This window comes from Orbicella franksi, chromosome 12, assembly GCF_964199315.1.
Source record: "Orbicella franksi chromosome 12, jaOrbFran1.1, whole genome shotgun sequence".
NCBI classification, from domain to species: Eukaryota; Metazoa; Cnidaria; class Anthozoa; order Scleractinia; family Merulinidae; genus Orbicella; species Orbicella franksi.
In genome coordinates, this window is record NC_138156.1 from 15,662,667 (window position 1) to 15,680,999 (window position 18,333).

The 18,333-nt window shown below is 40.5% G+C and overlaps 1 protein-coding gene across 2 annotated transcripts; it reads left to right on the top strand.

The window, feature by feature from the left end:
• Window positions 1–562: 562 nt before the first annotated feature.
• LOC145464541 (uncharacterized) lies at window positions 563–15,979 on the top strand. Of its 2 annotated transcripts, XM_081448468.1 has the most exons (8): window positions 563–993; window positions 3,486–3,695; window positions 4,416–5,603; window positions 7,133–7,270; window positions 10,166–10,412; window positions 11,542–11,591; window positions 11,997–14,147; window positions 14,924–15,979. In XM_081448468.1, the coding sequence occupies exons 2-8, from the start codon at window positions 3,656–3,658 to the stop codon at window positions 15,826–15,828; spliced, it is 4,719 nt and encodes a 1,572-aa protein (XP_081304594.1). In that variant the 5' UTR covers window positions 563–993; window positions 3,486–3,655; the 3' UTR covers window positions 15,829–15,979. The 2 variants fall into 2 exon arrangements, with proteins under 2 accessions (XP_081304594.1, XP_081304595.1); XM_081448469.1 differs by having other exon boundaries at window positions 563–3,695.
• The last annotated feature ends 2,354 nt before the right edge of the window (window positions 15,980–18,333 follow it).

The window sequence follows — 18,333 nt, forward strand, 5'->3', positions numbered from 1 at the left end:
GGATTTTAATTTTAAAGTATTGTAAAGCGCCATGGACAATTAGTGGAAAATGGCGCTATATAAATGTATATTTATTTATTTATTTATTTATTTATTTATTTATTTATGTGCGAATTTTAATTTTGACGAGAACTGTTTGCTGTTGTGGTTTCTTTGCAGCCCGGGGGGGGGGGGGAGGCACTGCCATATATGGGCTATGTAGGTATGTGCCGCTGTGAAGGGTATGGTATTCAAGCAGTTTATTCTAGGATAGGGTATGTAAATCAGAGCGTTTGGGTCTAGAATAGGGTATCATTTTTCACAAAACTGACTGGTTGGTTTAAGGTTTTATCTGGAGTAAGGAAACCAGAAATTGCCACTCAAAAATATAAAAAAATCAAATCGGCAAGTTTAAATTTACGCAAATCAGCCTCAACAGTGTCAATAGATGGGGGGATTTGGGGAGTTTACTCTAGTATAGGTTAGCAAAATTCAGCTGAACTAGCTCTGGTATAGGCTAAGGGTTCCAGGGTCACAGCGGCACATCCCCACCCAGAAATTCCCAAAGTACCCCCCCCCCGGGCTTTGCAGACAGTCCTGTTCGAACTAAGGTTCAATTTCTACGAATGAACAATATGATTGAGTCGTGCAGGTATAATATTGCATTCCATTCATTCCATATCTCAAGGAATACCCGCTGAGTGTAAAATTGCGCCGTAACCTTTGACAATGAGCTGATCGCTTGCGGCTTAGCTCTGTTTTTCTGCTTACACCAAGCACGAGTTCTTTGTGCGTTGTTCACAGCTAGCGACTTAGCACATTCCCTCGGGTCATTTAAATTCAAGAAAGCGGTGCTACTGAGTGCATCCAAGCGTTTATCGACAGGAACAGTTGTCTTAACGCAGCTTGTCAATAACTCTCCTCGACCCTCCATTGATCGCTGCCGTTAAGTTTTGTTCTGATTAATCCAGTCCACTTTGCATTGCACGTTTGACAAGGATTTCAACAATCGGGGTATGTACCGACTGCTCGCTTTTAAATTGTTATTTCGTGAAGTTGATATTGGTTTGTTGCCGTTCAGCGTTTCTTGCGCAGATTGGAGCGGTTTGTGCTGTAGCCATTGCAACAGTTTCTCGCAGTATGACGTTATCTGGTACCACACTATGAAATAGCTTAGTCCGATTTTATGTAGGTGCAGCATCGAACAAATTTTATCTTCGGTCTTGTTGATATTACTGACAGATTTACGTTAAATTTGATGTTCAGTTGACCACGATACTTTCCCAGTTGTTTGGTATCCCTGAACCTGATTGTGGCAAGTTCAGCTCTGATTCTGTGAGCAGGCTAGACTTCGTACCGACATTAATTGTCAAACGCACGAGAACTGTTCCGTCTCCGAAAAGGATAGCTGCTTTACTTTACTTTATTGTGTGTATGTACAAATTTAGCTTTCAAGCGGTTTAAGTGTTCAAGAATTTATCACTGTGTTGTTTGGACTATTTGAACTCGAGTATTTTGTGTAGTCCCGTTGTACGATAATAACCTTGTTGAATTTTGCAGTTCTCGTCACATTTATACACTTTTCACTCAACGGTCAATATGTTTAGGTCATTGTTGTAGAGTGAATTTTGCATGATCACGACCAATCTTTGATTTAATGAATCATTCAAACATCACGAGCAAACACTGAAAGTTAAGCAACTGAGTAGCCCAACTTCACTACCTCGGGAACCGTCTAACAGCTTCCGATATACACGTGAAAGCTGTCGACACCAGTCAGCTAAAAATGCGAGGTTATTATGTGCAAGTCAGTGTTTATTATGATTGCAAGAGTCGTTTCGAACCAGCCATGTTTGTCTTTGTTCTTCGAGCTAATTTGTTCACACTTTACACATTGCGCTATTATGGGCTATTAAGTTTTTAAAGTTTTATTTGGTCTTCTCTTTTAATACAGAGATGGATTAATTCACGGCTGATCACTGCGATTTTTTCGGTAACTTTCTTTCAATTCGCGTCGAGAAATGTTTCACTGGATGAAATAAGGCAACACGACAAATTCGGTTTCTCGCTGAGAGGTGACTTTCACTTGGTTTTCCTACGCCAGGAAGGTTCAATGCGAAAGGTATTTACGTGCATTAGATCTTGTTGGGTTAGATAGTCTGTGCTGATGAATGTACTGCTTATAACGTCTCGCTTCAATGTAGAAATTATATCACACTTTTTTATTTGTTTTGTAACACAATGCCGAACATATTGACCACGTCAATGCGAGATTATTACACTGTTTATCCTGTCTCTTAAAAGTGAAATCGTAATTAAATTAAAACTTTTTGTTTTAGATTTCCTATTTTCTGATAGAGGTTTTTAAATTCTTGATATCTTCGACTTGAGAGAACAGAATCTTCGTTGGAGGAGATATTTTAAAAGGCTTTACTATTCCTACGGTTAGCTGTAGGGATAATATCTTTATTCCAGGCTTTATATATTAGAAAAGCCTCAAATTTAATACTGTCAAGTTTAAGTTCAAGTGTTTTCGCTTTAGGTGTTAACTTGTTATATTCCGTGATGAGTTCATATGTTTTATATTTGCCTCATTCATCTTTATTTCACAGTCGACTCCTTAATGCGTAACACCAACGACCGCCCACTGCATTTCACAAATACTTCGTTTTGATAAACACGATACATATTTTAGTTTAAATTACGGTAAACACTGTACTGTTGTTTAAACTGATATTATTTGCTAAATATCAGCAGCCATCAGTCCATGTTTTTGAAGGAAATCGCGGAAGTGACATGAAAATAGAAAGTGTACAAGAAAACTCGTTGACGTGTGAAGGAGTATCGGTATTGATAATGTAGAACGATAAACAGCACTGTAAAGTCACGATAAATTGTTTTTTTTTTTTGTTTTGCACTTTTTCAGATTTTTTTTGCAATGTTATCATGCCTCAGTTATTATCAGAAAAATAATACTTTCTGTGTTCGGTGTTAAGATTGATTAATTATGCGTCAATGCGATTTATGTGGTCCTTTAGAAGCTGTTCGAAATAATTCTGCGATGCGAGTATTGTGAATCAGACAAAAAGTTATGCTCTATCGGGTCTTTACATGTGCACATGGCTGTGTGTTCGCCATGATTTGTATTTAAGTGAACATATGTATAAACATATATTTGATCATGAACTGCAGAGAAAGATTTAAAGACATGAATGATTATAGCAATTATACACACAGCTTAGCAGTTGTGAAATTAGAGCACTGCACTCGTTGGTTCATCCCTTGGTTTTACAGCTATCCCTGTAGTGACATTCCACGAGGTAGTAAAGGTTGGCGTACGCCAACCTTGTTGACCTTTTCCGATTTCTTTCAGGGTGTGTTGCTGCGACCCTTAATTTTATTCCAGATTCCATGCAACAACCTTGGTCCCATTTATTGCCAGACAATTGTGTAGTTTTCTTGTATACCTACCTAACAAGCGTTGATTGTTACATTCGTCTTTGAAGGAAAAGTCTACTCGAAAACAAGTTTTGGTGCAACAGTTCGTTTTGTTAAAGGCAAGTAATCAAAAGAAGATCAAGAGAGCGCTGGCACATTTGATGAGGAATTGTCAAAGGTTGAGGGGAAGACACGAAATTCTGTGAGAAAGAAATCTTCAGCCTGGATATTTCAAGCCATGTTTTCCAAGTCACAACACAACTCCAAATCTGATAAAGGTATTTTAATCTCCCCTAAATTCAAGCTTTATAATCTGGGAAATATCATTTTGGGTGTAGTTAATTAACAGTTATTCATCAAGGAGGGCGTGAATTGGATTTACCACTCTAAATTGATGATATTTATCCTCCTTTAGAACGAAATTTCGAAAATCCTTTTCAAAGGTAAATGCGATCAAGAAAGGCACAGGAACAGTCGTTCAGTAGCCTAAGGCAATCGGCCAAAAACAATCATGTTTTACCTGTTGAATCAGGAATGTGAGTAAAGCTACTTGCATTGCTGAACACGTGTACAAAGAGGTCTAGCGTCCTAATTTAGAGACAAATTCTGCTTTTTACACCTGAGAAAGTAGAGTGAACGCATAAAGTATATTCAGAGTTGAGCGCATGCAAAGCCGTATTCACTGGTTTGGTTATATTTGCATCTAATACATCGCGTGATCGGTTTAGACCAGTCATGGACCATTTGACTGGAATTTCCAAGAATAATTGATAATTGAAGGGAAATTCCAAAGCAGCCTGGATTTTGTATTCGTGCACCTTGTTAATTGTTTCAATAGTTATCGGTTAGCCTGAAGAACTTGACGGGATTCTCTTCCCTCAACTGTTTCCATGTTTGTTGAACTTTCTCACGAGCTCCTCGTTTTCTTTTATCCCTGACCCTACCTGTGAAATCGAGGTTAATTCTACGTAACACGGTCTCCTTCTTTCCTCTCGAAGCTCCTTCAAAGCAGTCAGCGTTTCCCAGCAATGGTAACATCCTCAAGAAGAAAGCACGAACCACCATTTTGTCCGTATTGAATAAACGACAAACACAAGAGAAATTGTTCCTCGGGGAAAAGAATGATGGACGAGAACAACAAAACAGCGCTGTTAGTTCGTCGGGGCCTTCCGTTCAGCATCCAAAACGGTATTCAGAAGGTATGATAGAGGACTTGTCGTCGACAAAGTCCAAGTCGCAAAGGCCAAGTTCTGTTGTAGTTAAAAGTCCGAGTTATCATTTTGACACGCCGAATCAGAATTGCTCCCCTTCATATTCTAACGACAAATGTTCTGAAGTGAAATCGAACGAGCAAGACAAACTGTTGCCACATTATGTTGAAGACTGGCAAGTGCTTGGAAATGCTGATATGGAACAAGCTGGATTAGACAATGTTGAAGAAGACACAAAGAGAAGTAAAAGTAGCTCTAAATTGTCCTCTCAGCCACTGGACAGAAACCGCGCGGAACAAAGCACCCAATCACTTAGTAAGCGAATAGATTTCCCGCCAAGACACTTGTCTTGCCCAGAACATAATGAAAAAATTAGCGATGGATCACATGCCATGGTGGTATCTATGTCTCCATCTTACACTTGTACGAAGGATATCACACCAAGTTCACCTTTAAGTCCAAAGTTGGTTTCTGACTCAGTGATGGTGTCTATACCTTTCCAAGTCCACGGTCAGCAGCCGTCCTCCAGACCAGAGCAGCAGTCAAATGCTTGGTCATCTTTTGTTTCCATATGTGTGCCATTTCAAGTGGATGAAAACGGTGCTGGTGTGTCTGTGTTATCCTCTTTTGACAACCAGCTACTGCCGACATCTTTACTCGACAAGCAAACCACAGGAGTGCTTGTACACGCAGGTTCAGTTCCCCTCCTTCAAGAAACGCCCAAATTACAGAGCTCGAATTCCGTGAGCGTATCTGAATCACTCACGATGGAGAGGAAAACGGAAAAGACTTCTTCTTCCGCTATGAATGAAATAATATCTTCGGAGCCGTCAATTCCAGTGGAAAGTTCTTCATTCGTCTGTCCGGATGGTGACAAGGGTGTCTCTCAAGATATGACCGATGGAAGAGCAGCTACAGCTACCAAGCCTCGTGTACATCCCTCTCCTACACCGGACAAGCGAAAGCTATTTAAAGGTGGGTAATTAATGCATATTTTGCCATCAAGTATATAGGAAAGGGATTAAACTGTTACAATTAGTAAGAGCCATTCGAAATGGAGGAAAAGTTTGTTTCACATCCATTTGTAGAGGGTATGTGAAAAACTTCTTCAGCGTAGTTTCCTGTCTTCTTGCTGGTGGTCTATGTTTTTATGATATGAATTTGTGAGGAAATTAAAACTGGTTCTAAATGTGTAGTGTGCGAACTAAATAAGGCACGCACTGGACTTAAATTTGACCCGATTGTTCAAAACCCGATTAAGCTAACCCAGGATTCACGAGAATTTTGATTTCAGTTTTTTATATTTGCGGTGAGGTTTTCTGTTTACATTGTTTATCCCTGAGTTTTGAGTTTGAATAATCACAAACTGTACAAAACTTAAGGAGTGAAAAACATTTTCATGCAAGAAAAATTGTTCCTTCGGGTAACTTTTAATCCTGCGTTAGCGTTAAGTCGAACAACCCAGTGCTGTGTATTCGCCCCTGATTGGTTGAGAGCCGAAACATTATCTTGGCAAGGCGTTTATTTCCCTTTGGTTCACATTGTCGCCAGTTGACAAGGCCAAGAAGTTTTCCTTGTGTTATAATGTATTCAAATATATGTAAAGGGATCGACCAACCAGTCACACTATCCTGACTGATGTTTTTTTTATGAATGCCAAAATTTTACAAAGGGGTTTTATAACACGAGTGATTAGCGCGATCTTTTGGTTTATTTTGACATGGTATGAATTTTCGCTCCGTCCGAGTTTAAATGACATGTAAGAAATTGGATTGTGAGCTCGAGATTTCTATTGCGTGATACGGTCGAGTCAACTATCCCGCAAAGAAATCGAGAGCGAATAATCTAATTGTTTTAGTATAAATCTACTAGTCGTTCAAACTTTATCTAAATCCTCCTCACTAACAATTCCAAATTGCAAAGAAGTGGCCGCCAGTTTGTTAGCAAGCGGACACTGTTACGCTACTCACTATCTATAACAGAATAGATAGTGAATAGTGTAGCTAATCAGAGAGCGGCATTCTTGATAGATCGCAAGTAGATTTATACTAAACTAATTTATTCATGATATGCGCTTGTTGAAGAATTTTTCAGATAAATGCGTGTTTAAAATATCCTAATGGAATGACTTCAAAATCAGTCGACCGCAGTGAGCCAAAAAATTATATTTAAATAACGATTAGCTTTGATAATGCTGTTGAGCGTCTATGAGGTGTCGTGAATTATAGAAAGAATTGACGATTGTTTTCAAGTGTTGAACAGAAATAAGAAGGAAATGATTAGAGACTTAGGACTCACTACGCCGGGAAATAGCAATATCGCGTGACAGGGCAGACCGGCGCATTTTAGAAATGCCAAAGGGGAATATGTTCATCGATAAACATACACACAAGAATCTGTTGTGATCTACCGTACTCGATACAGCAGAAATTGCTTTCTAAGACTCTGTGTCACTGACTAATGGATCTATAACCTGTCTGTACGATTGAACTTTCGCTCTACAGAAAATCATAGCAGGGAGAAGGTTCAAGCTTCAGGAGTTTCAAAGGAACAGCGGTCAAAAACCATGGGCAAAGAAGCTAGTAAACATAAAGCCATGGATAAACCAGTGAATTCGACTGCATTGAAAGGCCCAACAGCAGGTAAAGTTTTAAGTTAACTGAACGCTAAGAGGCTAACGTGTTTACAGATTTCACGGAACAACCCCGTGTAGTAGGCACGGTTTCGTGTCGATGTTATTTTACTGTTTTGGCAACCACGTATTAATGAATACAAATGAACGAAATGAAAAAAGTTCAGTTTTACGTAAAGAATTATAAAAACATGACCGATTAGGGTGCTTTCAATGCTGAAAGAATTCCTACGCAATCGGCACAACCACTTGTTGTTAAACCCAGCAAGGAAATTTTATTGGTAACATGACGTCGTGAGAAAGGAAAAAGACGTCCAGCGGACGACTGCAGCGATGTGTTTATAGTAGCGTCAGACGATTGATCTCCTGTCGGTTGTTTGCTTTATAATTTTTCACATTTCTTTGGCTATCAGTTACAGCGGACAACATTTGCGTCTTGAAAAACAAAGCTCACCTCATCAAATTCTTTTCATGCTTTTCATTCTTATGTCAATAGTGTGTTGATTCAAGCCAAAGTAATGTTATTCTTTGGTCATCTGTAGCTCGATAAGCTCTTCAAACAGTTCTCTTGCCACAGTTTTGTTTCGTGAAAACGGCAGTCTCTACCGCTTGTTAATTTGTTCTCCATTTACAACTGAGTAACAAGAGACTGAACACATCGCACGGAGTCATTCGTCTGTGTGGCGACCAATATCGGACCACTGTATGTGTCATAGGTATGGCATCCTTGTCTGTTTTATTTTCTGGAACCGTGTTTGTGCATTACATCAATGCGCATTTTTAAATAATACGAAATGTCAAGTTCAATCAGTGAACTTTATCGCTTACTCGTCGAAGTTAGGCTGTGCTAGGAACAAAGCCGGTGATGAAACAAATGTGCGTGATCACGAGGAGGAAGTGATTTAATTCTTTCGATTTCCGTGACACGTCAGATCAAGGCTATCTCGCTGTTTATCTGAATGTACGATAAAGAACATGTGAAAGCCGATGAACATTTGCTATTTCCTGCGTGTGCATATCAGTGTAGGTGTTCAGTTCCTTTCCAATTCCCTGTAATCTGTCGGAATCACCCACTGAAATAGGCAAGCCTTTAGCAAGGTTGTTGCGCATAAACAATGAACAGTATACGGAACGCGGTCTATCGAAAATACCATCGTTCAGCTTATATTAACCCTTCGAGTGAACGATGACTTTACATATACTTGCTGTGATGCTTATTTCGTGACAATAAAATTTTCAAGTTAGAATAACTGCTCTTCGAAATTTCAAAACAGCAACAATCAATTTGATAGTGAATGTTGATGTAACCTTCTGCTAAAAAAAGTTGTTGGTAACTAGACACGTAAAAAAAACATAAAATCAAAAATTTATGAATATTAAGAACTGCAATGTTTTGAACAATTTTAGTAAAGTTACGTTTTCCCTGGAATTGGGTAAATATTTATGCAGACATTTTTTTTGATTGCTTTATTGATTTGATCTATTGAGTTTTTGCTCCATCCGATGCTTCTATTGGAATATTAAGGGTGTGGTCGATTGACCTTATTCCGGAATGATAAGATAGCACAATATACAGTGTTCCGGATTATTCCAGAAATGCCGCCCTGACCATTATTTTGCTTCTGAAATTTCGTTCTTTACTTTGTGTAACTTCTCAGATTCTTGGAAAGCCTTGCCTAGGTTAACATTGGCTCTCCCTTCTTAACAGCATGCGGGGGGCGGGAGGGGGAGGGGGGGCGGGGTGTACACTCGCAGGCTACGCTCGTTTACCACACTTAACACTCTGTAAGATCGATCACGTTTAATTGAGAAGTAAATAACATTTTTCGTAGCTCCATCGAGTCATAGAAATACACTGAAGTTTAATAGAATGAGAAAATCTGTGGGAATGCAAGCGAGTCTCTCCACAGCTTTTTCGAGTTTTCACGAACGTTTATGAGTAATTCGATAGAAACACCAAGAAAATGTATTTTATTTCTCTCAAAGAAATAAAATGAAATAAAATTCACTCTTTTAATTCGATGATCAAAATTATATCAATATTTTTCACTGCCAGCATCAGCGTCCGTCATTTCTTTATATTGTTATAGACCTTGACGCGAAAATATGTGACATCATTATTCCGAACTATTTCCCAAGATTCTGGTCCTTGAGCAGAGTGCTTGGGATATCTTTCGTCTATGCTAGAATCGGAGAAACGACTGAATTGAACGGAAATTTATTCTCATTCAGAAATATGGTCAATGAAACCCACCTTAAATGCATTTACATGCTTCTATTATATTTTTAGCGGAGCTCCTGCGCGCCGTAAGCGCGCGAGCGGAGGCTCATACCTTTGAAAATTTGGTAATCGATCTAAAAATTTTGGTTGTCCGGACGTCCCTATGCCACTTGCACTGTGCGTGTGCGAGCTGAGCTCGATACCCTGAAAAATGAGAGAGTAGCACCATTACCATAGGTACATCTTTGATATTGGACATCCATGTTATCTTCAATTGACAGCTGTCAAATAAAGGTATATGCTGACCAGTAACACGTGATCATATCGCGGGATCAGATTGAGAGCTGTTTTTTTCGAACCTTTGCCCAGATACTGGTTTTCGATGGAATCGATGACTCAAGCCAGGTTACTGCTCTGAGGGAGAAAGGGGGCAAGGGGGGGGGGAGGGGGGCTGCGTACAAAGGCAAAATTTCCGCGTGAATTAGGCCCTGGCGCGTTGTTGACTTTTTTCCCCGAGATATTCCTTGTGCATACGCTGAACAATTAACTGCGAAGAATTTATCATTATTTGAGTTTCTGATCCAAAAAAAAGCACATTCCTTTTTTTTCCCTTTATGGTTAACTTATTGCAATCAGGAGCGCCGCTTTTAGGTTTGGCTAAACCTATATATTACAACTCTTTAGGCAAGGCAAGAGCGAAGTCCTTCACAGCAGGGGATAAAACTAAATTGACTCCAGGTCCCTCCAATACTCCGCCGAGTCCTGCCGGAACACCAAAATCAAGAAGTCCTGCAACTTCTCCGAAACTCATGAGACGAAATGCGACTCCTAAAGATGTGAGCAAGGGTCTTAATGGAACTCGAAAGACAGCTGAGCCGAAAAACAAAGAAAGTCACAACAGACCTCATTCAGACCCACTTATCGCTGAAAAGTAAGTCGGCTATGATGGTGTTTAAGATGTTATGTGTTTTTCATTTGGCCTCCCGTCTCGCAATTTTCGAGGACTTGCAAATAAACGACCGCTGGTTAAATGAATGCCTGTATATGCATGGATGTGTATATGCGGGCGTATAGAAAGTAAATAAGAGTCTTCATTATGTTTCTCAGTTACTACGTGCGCTGTGATTGGTCAATTTAGCGGGCCGTATTCTCCTGTACGGCCCGCTGAAATTTAATTCTGTTTTTGTTGCCAAAATATTTCGTGATTTATCGCCGAGTGTTCTTAACTCTTATAGCAACTTAAACTCATCACAAATAGATGAGCTTTGGAACTGGTGCCTAAAAGGTTAGCGGGGAGCAGAAGCCGTAAGCGGAAGGGGAGGTATCCATGGCAACCCTGGAAGTGGGAACCACCCCCAAAAGCAGCCGCTAACTGGCACCGTCACACTGAATGAATCAGTGGAAACAACTTACCTGACCCACACTTACCTAGAGACCAGCAACCAAGAGGGAGGGACGGGAAGGGGCGAGAATCCGCAAAGATTCGCCAAAGTACAAAGCAAACGATCCGTAACGATCAGCTGGCAGTACAGTACGTGCAATGCAATGTGACACAACAGCCCTGCAAATCTCCAAAGGGCCGTCCCGCAAGTCACGTACTGTAAAACGGGAAACCGCTGACTGCATTGGTTTGAGTCTAACTTTGCCTAAATCATATTTAGCCACATTAAAAGTTTAAAACATTTCGTCACTTTAAATTGTGTATTAAACGTGTTAACGACTTAACAACGATTTCAAATTGACTCGTTTTGCTTTCGACGTGCGTCAGAAATTTGAAGCCGTTCCGCATGAATAGACTGTTGTTGAACCCGTCAGACACAGAGTAGAGATATAATAAATATCTAACTAGCCTCGTCTTCTCGGTCCGTACTGTATGTTACGGATCCTCGTTTTTACCCCCTTCGATTTATGTATGGCCCGCGCGCTTCGCGCTTCGGCCATAATTCGAAAGGAGGAAAAACTCGGTCCATAACTTACAGTACGGACCTCGAACTCGATTAGTCAGAGGTATATAAATTTAGTTTTAGTCATTAATTTAAACTTTGCTTTGGGTTTTGTAGGATTCATGGAAAGAAGAAACCTTCAGTGGTTGCCGCAAATGATACAAAAGGTAACGTATGCATGACTAAATGAAAAACTAACCAACTTACAACAAAAAATAATTCCAAATTCAAAGCCTATTATTTTTTAAAAATAAAAACAGATGATTTCTGTGGGCCGTTCTTTTCCATTTCCAAGCACGCCATCATCATTTGCATATATTTTCTCTCTTTCAAGAGAAAGTAGCTTCGAGTGCGTGACGGGCCAAAAAGATGTCTGCCTTTGAGGCTAAAGAGAAATAAGACATTGGTCAAATTTACGACGCGATCATGCTGTCATTACCAAGAGCTAACCGTAAACAGGCTAACCCGAGCATTTTTCGGGGTAATCAGAGTGCTATTTAGGATTAAATGCAGTCTGCAGTCTGCAAATGTCATAAATAGGCTTCTAATGGTATTATGTCATCTGTTGACAGCGAAATCAAAGCCTGACCACGAGTCAGTGAAAAATAAAGTTAAAGAGCTCGAGGCTGAAAAGCTTGAACTGATGGAGAAAATACAAGGAATGGAACACCGCCTTGACGTTGTACCACTATTAGAAAAGGAAAAACTTCATCTACAAAAGCAATTCAACGAAGTCGTCCAGGAAAACGCGATAAAGTCAAGTGAACTGCAGTCTTTAAATCTGAATTTGGAGAAACAAAGAGAAGAAAAAAATGAACTCCAGGTGAGACACGATAAATTGGTGATAGCACTGGAAAACAGCCAACAAGAGCTCGAAGAGCTTAAAAAACAAAACCATTCGCTTGAGGAATCGAAATCTACTCTGGTGCGAGAAAATGAAGAAAAGATACAAACGATTACAAAGTGCCACGAGGACATTGAAAAATTGACAATTTCGAACGCAGCCTTGGTATCGAAAGAGAGTCAATCAAGGAGTACGATTTCAACACTGATACAAGGCTTGCAATCTTTAAAAGATTCTGTTATACTGCTGAAAGACGAAAACAAATGCTTACAAATGCAAATCATTGAGAGCGGAAGTGAACTTGTTGAAAGAATGAGAAACTGTGTTGGTGGTTTGGAAAAGGTTATCGATGGTTTGGAAATACACAAGACTGAAAAAGTTGAGAAAGAAACGCAAGTGTCCTGCAATGTCGGGACGCTTGATAAAGATACACAATGTGACGAGTTAATGTCGGTACAATTGATTCTAAATGAGGCTGAAGAAAGCAAGCTGACAGTTGAACCCAGTATAGAAGAAAATAAAAAGCCAGGTGAAACAAGTGAATTGCCTGCAACGCCAAACACAGCGAATGAGCAAAACAAGCCTGCTGTATGTTTGAGATGTATCAGCCTTGAAGAACAACGAGTATGTCTAAAATCCAATTTGGACGCGCTTAAGGCTTCTTTGCAGAAAACAGAAAGTGATCGAGATGACGCTGTAGAGGAAAGAAACGAGTTGAGACGCGAAGCTAAGTATCTTAAGTACGTCCTTTCTTACAGAGAAGACGTACAGAGTTTACAAATGTCAAAAGAACAGAACAAGGAACTGGTGAAAATGGAGTCCAACCTTGTAGAAGCAGAGAAAAAAGTAATCGATCTGGAAGATGAAGTTGGAAGACTTCAGGAAGAAAAGCAGACTCTGTTGTTGAGTATTTTGAACCTTCATTCTGGTCACGAAGTGGACGTTGTCAAAGAGGAAGACGAGGAGGAAGAAGAAAACATGTCTAGCGAAGAGTCTGAAAATAACCGTGACGATGAAAATCAAGAGAAAGGAAACATGAGTGAAGATTCTCGCACTCCCGATTCCATTTCTCGCAGAGAACAACTGAAGTTTCGATTTCAATTATCTTTGTCCGAGTCGGAATATAGTTATAGTTCCGAACGAACGGAGGGCGAAGAAGAAAGCGAGAGTGAACAAGAAGATACGGACATGGAGATCTCGTCCCAATCTGGATTGCATATAAAGAAAATTAAAACTGAGCACAAACAGTTCAAAACACTTTTAAGTGAAGCCAATGAGGAGAAAGAAGAGTTGCTATCAAGTCTTGATAAGTTATGCGAAGAGTTTGATTCCCTCAAGGCAAACTTTGATAAACTCGAGGAAGATTACTCCGCTTTGTCAAAGAGATCGAAGCAAGATAAAGAAACCTTGCAAGCCCGGCTTCAGGAGGTTGAAATCGATAGAGAAAATATGAGGGAATCCCTTAGGCAAGTTCAAGACGAGAAGCTAGCGCTTTTGCAGTGCCTTGAAATGAGGAACCCTGAGCCAATACCACCCGTGTCTCCATTGCCACAACTAGATCTGGACCAAATTATTGCGCGTGCACAGTCGTTCACTCAAGCAGAAGACAAAGCTAGTGAAGCAACATCGAACGAGGAAGATTCTGACGCTTCGTTGTCATCAGACGGTGAAGATGAAAACAGGAGTAAACCCCAACTTAATCATAAAGCCGTGATACACCCAACTCCAGATAATCAGTTCGGACAAAAGGGACAACCGGAAGAGACGCAATCACCTGCTAACGATAGAGATCTGCAGCTGGCAAACTTAGTGGCATCTATCGAAAATGACCTTGGAAAACTCAAGGAGCGCCTGAATAACAGAGGCAGTGATACGTCTGGTAAGATATACAACACAAGAACTTTTAGTCTGTGAACAGTCACCTTCTAGTAATGTTTGTCTGATCGGTGGGAACTAAACTTACCTTGCTCTTACAGGGATTTTCACTGCCAATTGTGAAATATTTTTTTCGTAATGAGTTATGAAAGGGAGAAAGTCTGATCAAACTCACCGAGTTTTAACAAAACGAGGAAGTTTGTGTTTGTGAACATGGATGACTTTGGCGAGACTTTTTCACGTGGTACTATATAAACAACAGTTTGCCGGTTTCTGTTGAGGATCAATAGACTGATAGTTGCCCGCGGAAATTCTTTGTTCTAAAAAACAAATATTTGCCCGAAATCGAAGTTCGAGGGCTTTTATGAAGTTTATTTGAACAAAAATTTCCTTTTCGGAGGGCTTATATGAAGTTAATTAGAACAAAAAATTTCCAGAGGTAACCATTAGACAAACACTCTATTGTCTTCATCTTTACAATTTTTCATTTAGTCCAGTTCTGGCCCTCTCTTTGTCACGCGACTCTGCGTCAAAACGCGACAAACAGAGAACCAGAAATGGAGGACTTTTCATGCAATTGGAAAATTGCACGACTGAAAAATGCCCTGGTCTGCTCAGTGAAAAAGCACCTTAAAACTGACGCGGAACCTTTACACAGTCCCCATTCTAACATAGCCTGCGAACATAGACGAATTTCGCGTGTTGTTTCGGTGTTCGTTAGCAATTCGTCAGCTTTCGTAGGCTTATTGTTACCGCTCATCGAGGTAGTTTTAATTGTAGGTGATGTGCAAGATAAGAACATTGGCAATGGCGTTGAATCAAGGCTCCGAAAACCTCCCCCTGGCGAGCGTCTTCTCAAGCGACAAGCGTCAACTGTTAAGTCAAATCTCGATCGAGTATGCCGAGAGAAACAACATCTACAAGCTGAGGTGGAGTCGTTACGCCGTTACCTGCTCAAAAGGAGAGACTCTGCAATGGAAATCAGGACGAAACCGTCCCATGGAAGTCTTAAAAGGGCGGCTGCGGAAGTGGAAAATCATTTGGAAGGAATAAAGACCTTACAAACCTTGCTCGCAAAATCCGACGAACAACTCCGACAGTCGAATGATATAATTTCCCGACTTGAAGCGGTTAACGACGAAACTGAAGAAAAACTTCGAGACGCCGAAGTCCTTCAAGATGATATGCGCTGTGCTGTTCAGATAGCTAACACTTTTGCCATGGAAGAGCAAGAACGTGCAGACAAGTTAATGTTACAGAATCAAGAGTTGCTGAAAACTATTGAAATGCTCAAAAGTGCGCGTCCCTCAGCCGATGGTGAGGACGAGATTGAGGATGAAAATTCAAAAGAGAAACCAACAGCAAAAGGGAAACCTAAATTTCAGATGAAAGGAGCCAAAAGCTTCAATCGCAGTGTAAGCGAAGACGACGGGCTATACGCAGATGACGAGAGCAATTTTACAACAGAAGGTGAATCAGATTTCTTTTCTTCCCGCCACTCGAGTATCGCAAGTGAATCTGATTTGGCGACAAGCCCCACACCATATGAAGACAATCTCGATGGCGTAGACTCTAATGTCCCTGCAGAATGTGCAACTAAGAATACAGATGTCGAAACTGAAGGTACAAGTCAACACAGCTCTACAGCAGACACTTCAGATTTGACTGACGATGAAACGGAGTGAATGCCAATTATTTGTAACTATTTACGAACTGAAAACGTTTCATATGTACAGTAGTTGATTAGTTCAAGTATGTCTCACAGTAGGACCTCACCGGTTCGATAGTGTTTGACACTTTGGAAACTCTTTTTGATAATAAATTTGAAGCCCCATACTGCAGAAGTTGGTTGCCGTGTTTTTTTTGTTTTTGTTTTTGCAAAGAATTAGAAGTAGACGTCTTTCATTATCTCAAGTTCAAACATGAAATCATTGCTAAAACTGGATGCGTTGTTGGTTATTTTATCGCCCTCTATCTCAGCCTACGCTGAATGTTTCATAATTAATCGGAATTTGTGAGCCTATATGAGAAAAGCTTGAAATCCATTACACCAAAGTTGAGTATTGTTGGAGTTGTCGTACATTACTGACCAACTGCTTCGAGAACAACTGGAAGCAGTTATCTATTATTGGTGGGGGTTTATTCTTCCACTATGGCCATGTACATAAGGCTGAGATGGGAGATAGCTTATCACCTTCATGTAAGTAACTGGGGTTAAGTGTTGTACCTTGAACTCTGCACTATTTTCGACTGTCTCGCTAGTTCTGCATTAGACGTCAAAGCGCGTGATATGAAGCCAACGTAGCCACATTTCCACCCCTTTTGTAACGTGCTTCCTAGAGGCCACGATACGTTTCTATCAGCATCTTTAGAAACCGTTATCGAACATGGAAGAAAACGCCCATTCAAACTGGAGCCAGTATTTCCTGGAGTGATTTTCCTGGAGCGTTGGGCGTGCTGTCAGAGCTGACAGAAGCGCGCGCTCTGGGGTCTAGATTGGCATGGATCAAAAGGCTCTGGGCTCAAGTATGACTTTTCAGGTTGCCTCGCTACCTACGTTGTTGCCAGTTCCTGCACCGGTTTCTCCCAGGCCTTCACGGTCAACTGATATAGGTGACGTATCCGAAACGAACGTAGCGTTTCCCTTAGACCGCGACCACACTAATGCGTTTTTTAAAAGTATCCGTATTTGTCTCAACGAAAACGAAGAAAGATATTTTTGTCCACATAAGCGATTTCGGTTTGTTTTCACCTGTCCAAACTAAGTCGTTTTCGCATGAAAATGCAGACTTGGATACGTTTTCGCCCACCGTCCGCACTAAAATGCCCGAAAACGCTGATAGAAAGGACGCTTTTTTCTGCACCGTTTTCAAAAGCCGTTTTGACCTGTCCACACTAGGAACGAAGCGTTTTCAAAATGATGCGTTCCCAAAAGGCCCGTCTTTTGAAACCGTCTTCGAAAACCTCCGTTTTCATCAGCGTTTTTGGTCGCTTTAGTGCGGACTATAGGCGAAAAAGCATCAAAAAGTATGCGTTCTCATACGAAAACGCATTAGTGTGGTCGGGGCCTTAGTCTTGTGATCTTCTGCAGCAAAGGGCGAAAGGCTTTCAGTGGCGGATCCAGACCTTGAGCTAAGGGGGCGCGCTTTTTTTTTTTTGCTTATCCTGCCGGCTTTTCTTCCACCTGCGATTTGTTTTACCCACAATAAGGGGTGGGAAAGCGGGCCCCTCCCCTAGATCCGCCACTGGCTTTGAAAAGGGTTAAATCTATCCGAGGAAATAGTGCCACAATATTTACCCGTGGGATCATTTGGGTGGGGTTCAACTTGAAATCATTAACTGTTCATTTCTTTTTTATTTGTGAATGTCAAAGGAATTAGTATTGTAAATAAGTCAAATTGACTCTTTTCCCTGTAACATATTTGAAACCTTTACAGTGAAGGACCCTCTGACCATGAACACTTTCATTTCTTTGTTCATTTTTTAATTATCCAATATTCCTCACACGAAAGGATCAGTGTTTTTTTAGAGCCCACATTGGATATAATCATAAAAAATGCACACGGAATGTCAATGCTCATGGTTAGAGTGCCCTGATCGTTAATGGCAACGTTTTTCCCGGTTAGGAGCAATTGTAACGGTATAAATACCATATTGAGTGGATTCCAATGAGGTCTGTAATCAGAAATGTTTATAACAAAATCGGACGAACGCAAAGTGTGATTACAGACTGAATTGGACGACGCAAAGTCCTATTATCAATTAATTAATGTTAACTATAACAAAATTTGAGAGAAGTCAAGAGGTTTACTTTTTTGCCAAGTAAAAGTAATGGCCCATTGCCTCTATGAGATGCACTTGCAGGATTCATGGTAGTTGTATTCATCAGCTTGTACTGGATATTTGTTTTGATGAATACAACTACCATGATTCCCTGCAGGTGAGTCTCATAGAGGGAATTGGCCATTGAAACAACTTCCAAAATTTCTAAGAGGGAACCCATTCAGGTGTAACTGTTTTACAACTGCTCATTCAAATGACACGTGTCTAATAACACCAGGCATGACACGTACACTGTCCTATAAATGCTACAATACAGCTTGCCATTTACCAATCAGTTTCGAGAACTTTGTAATAGTTATGATTATGGCGAGTTATTAGTGGACAAACTAAATAGCGATCACCCAGTT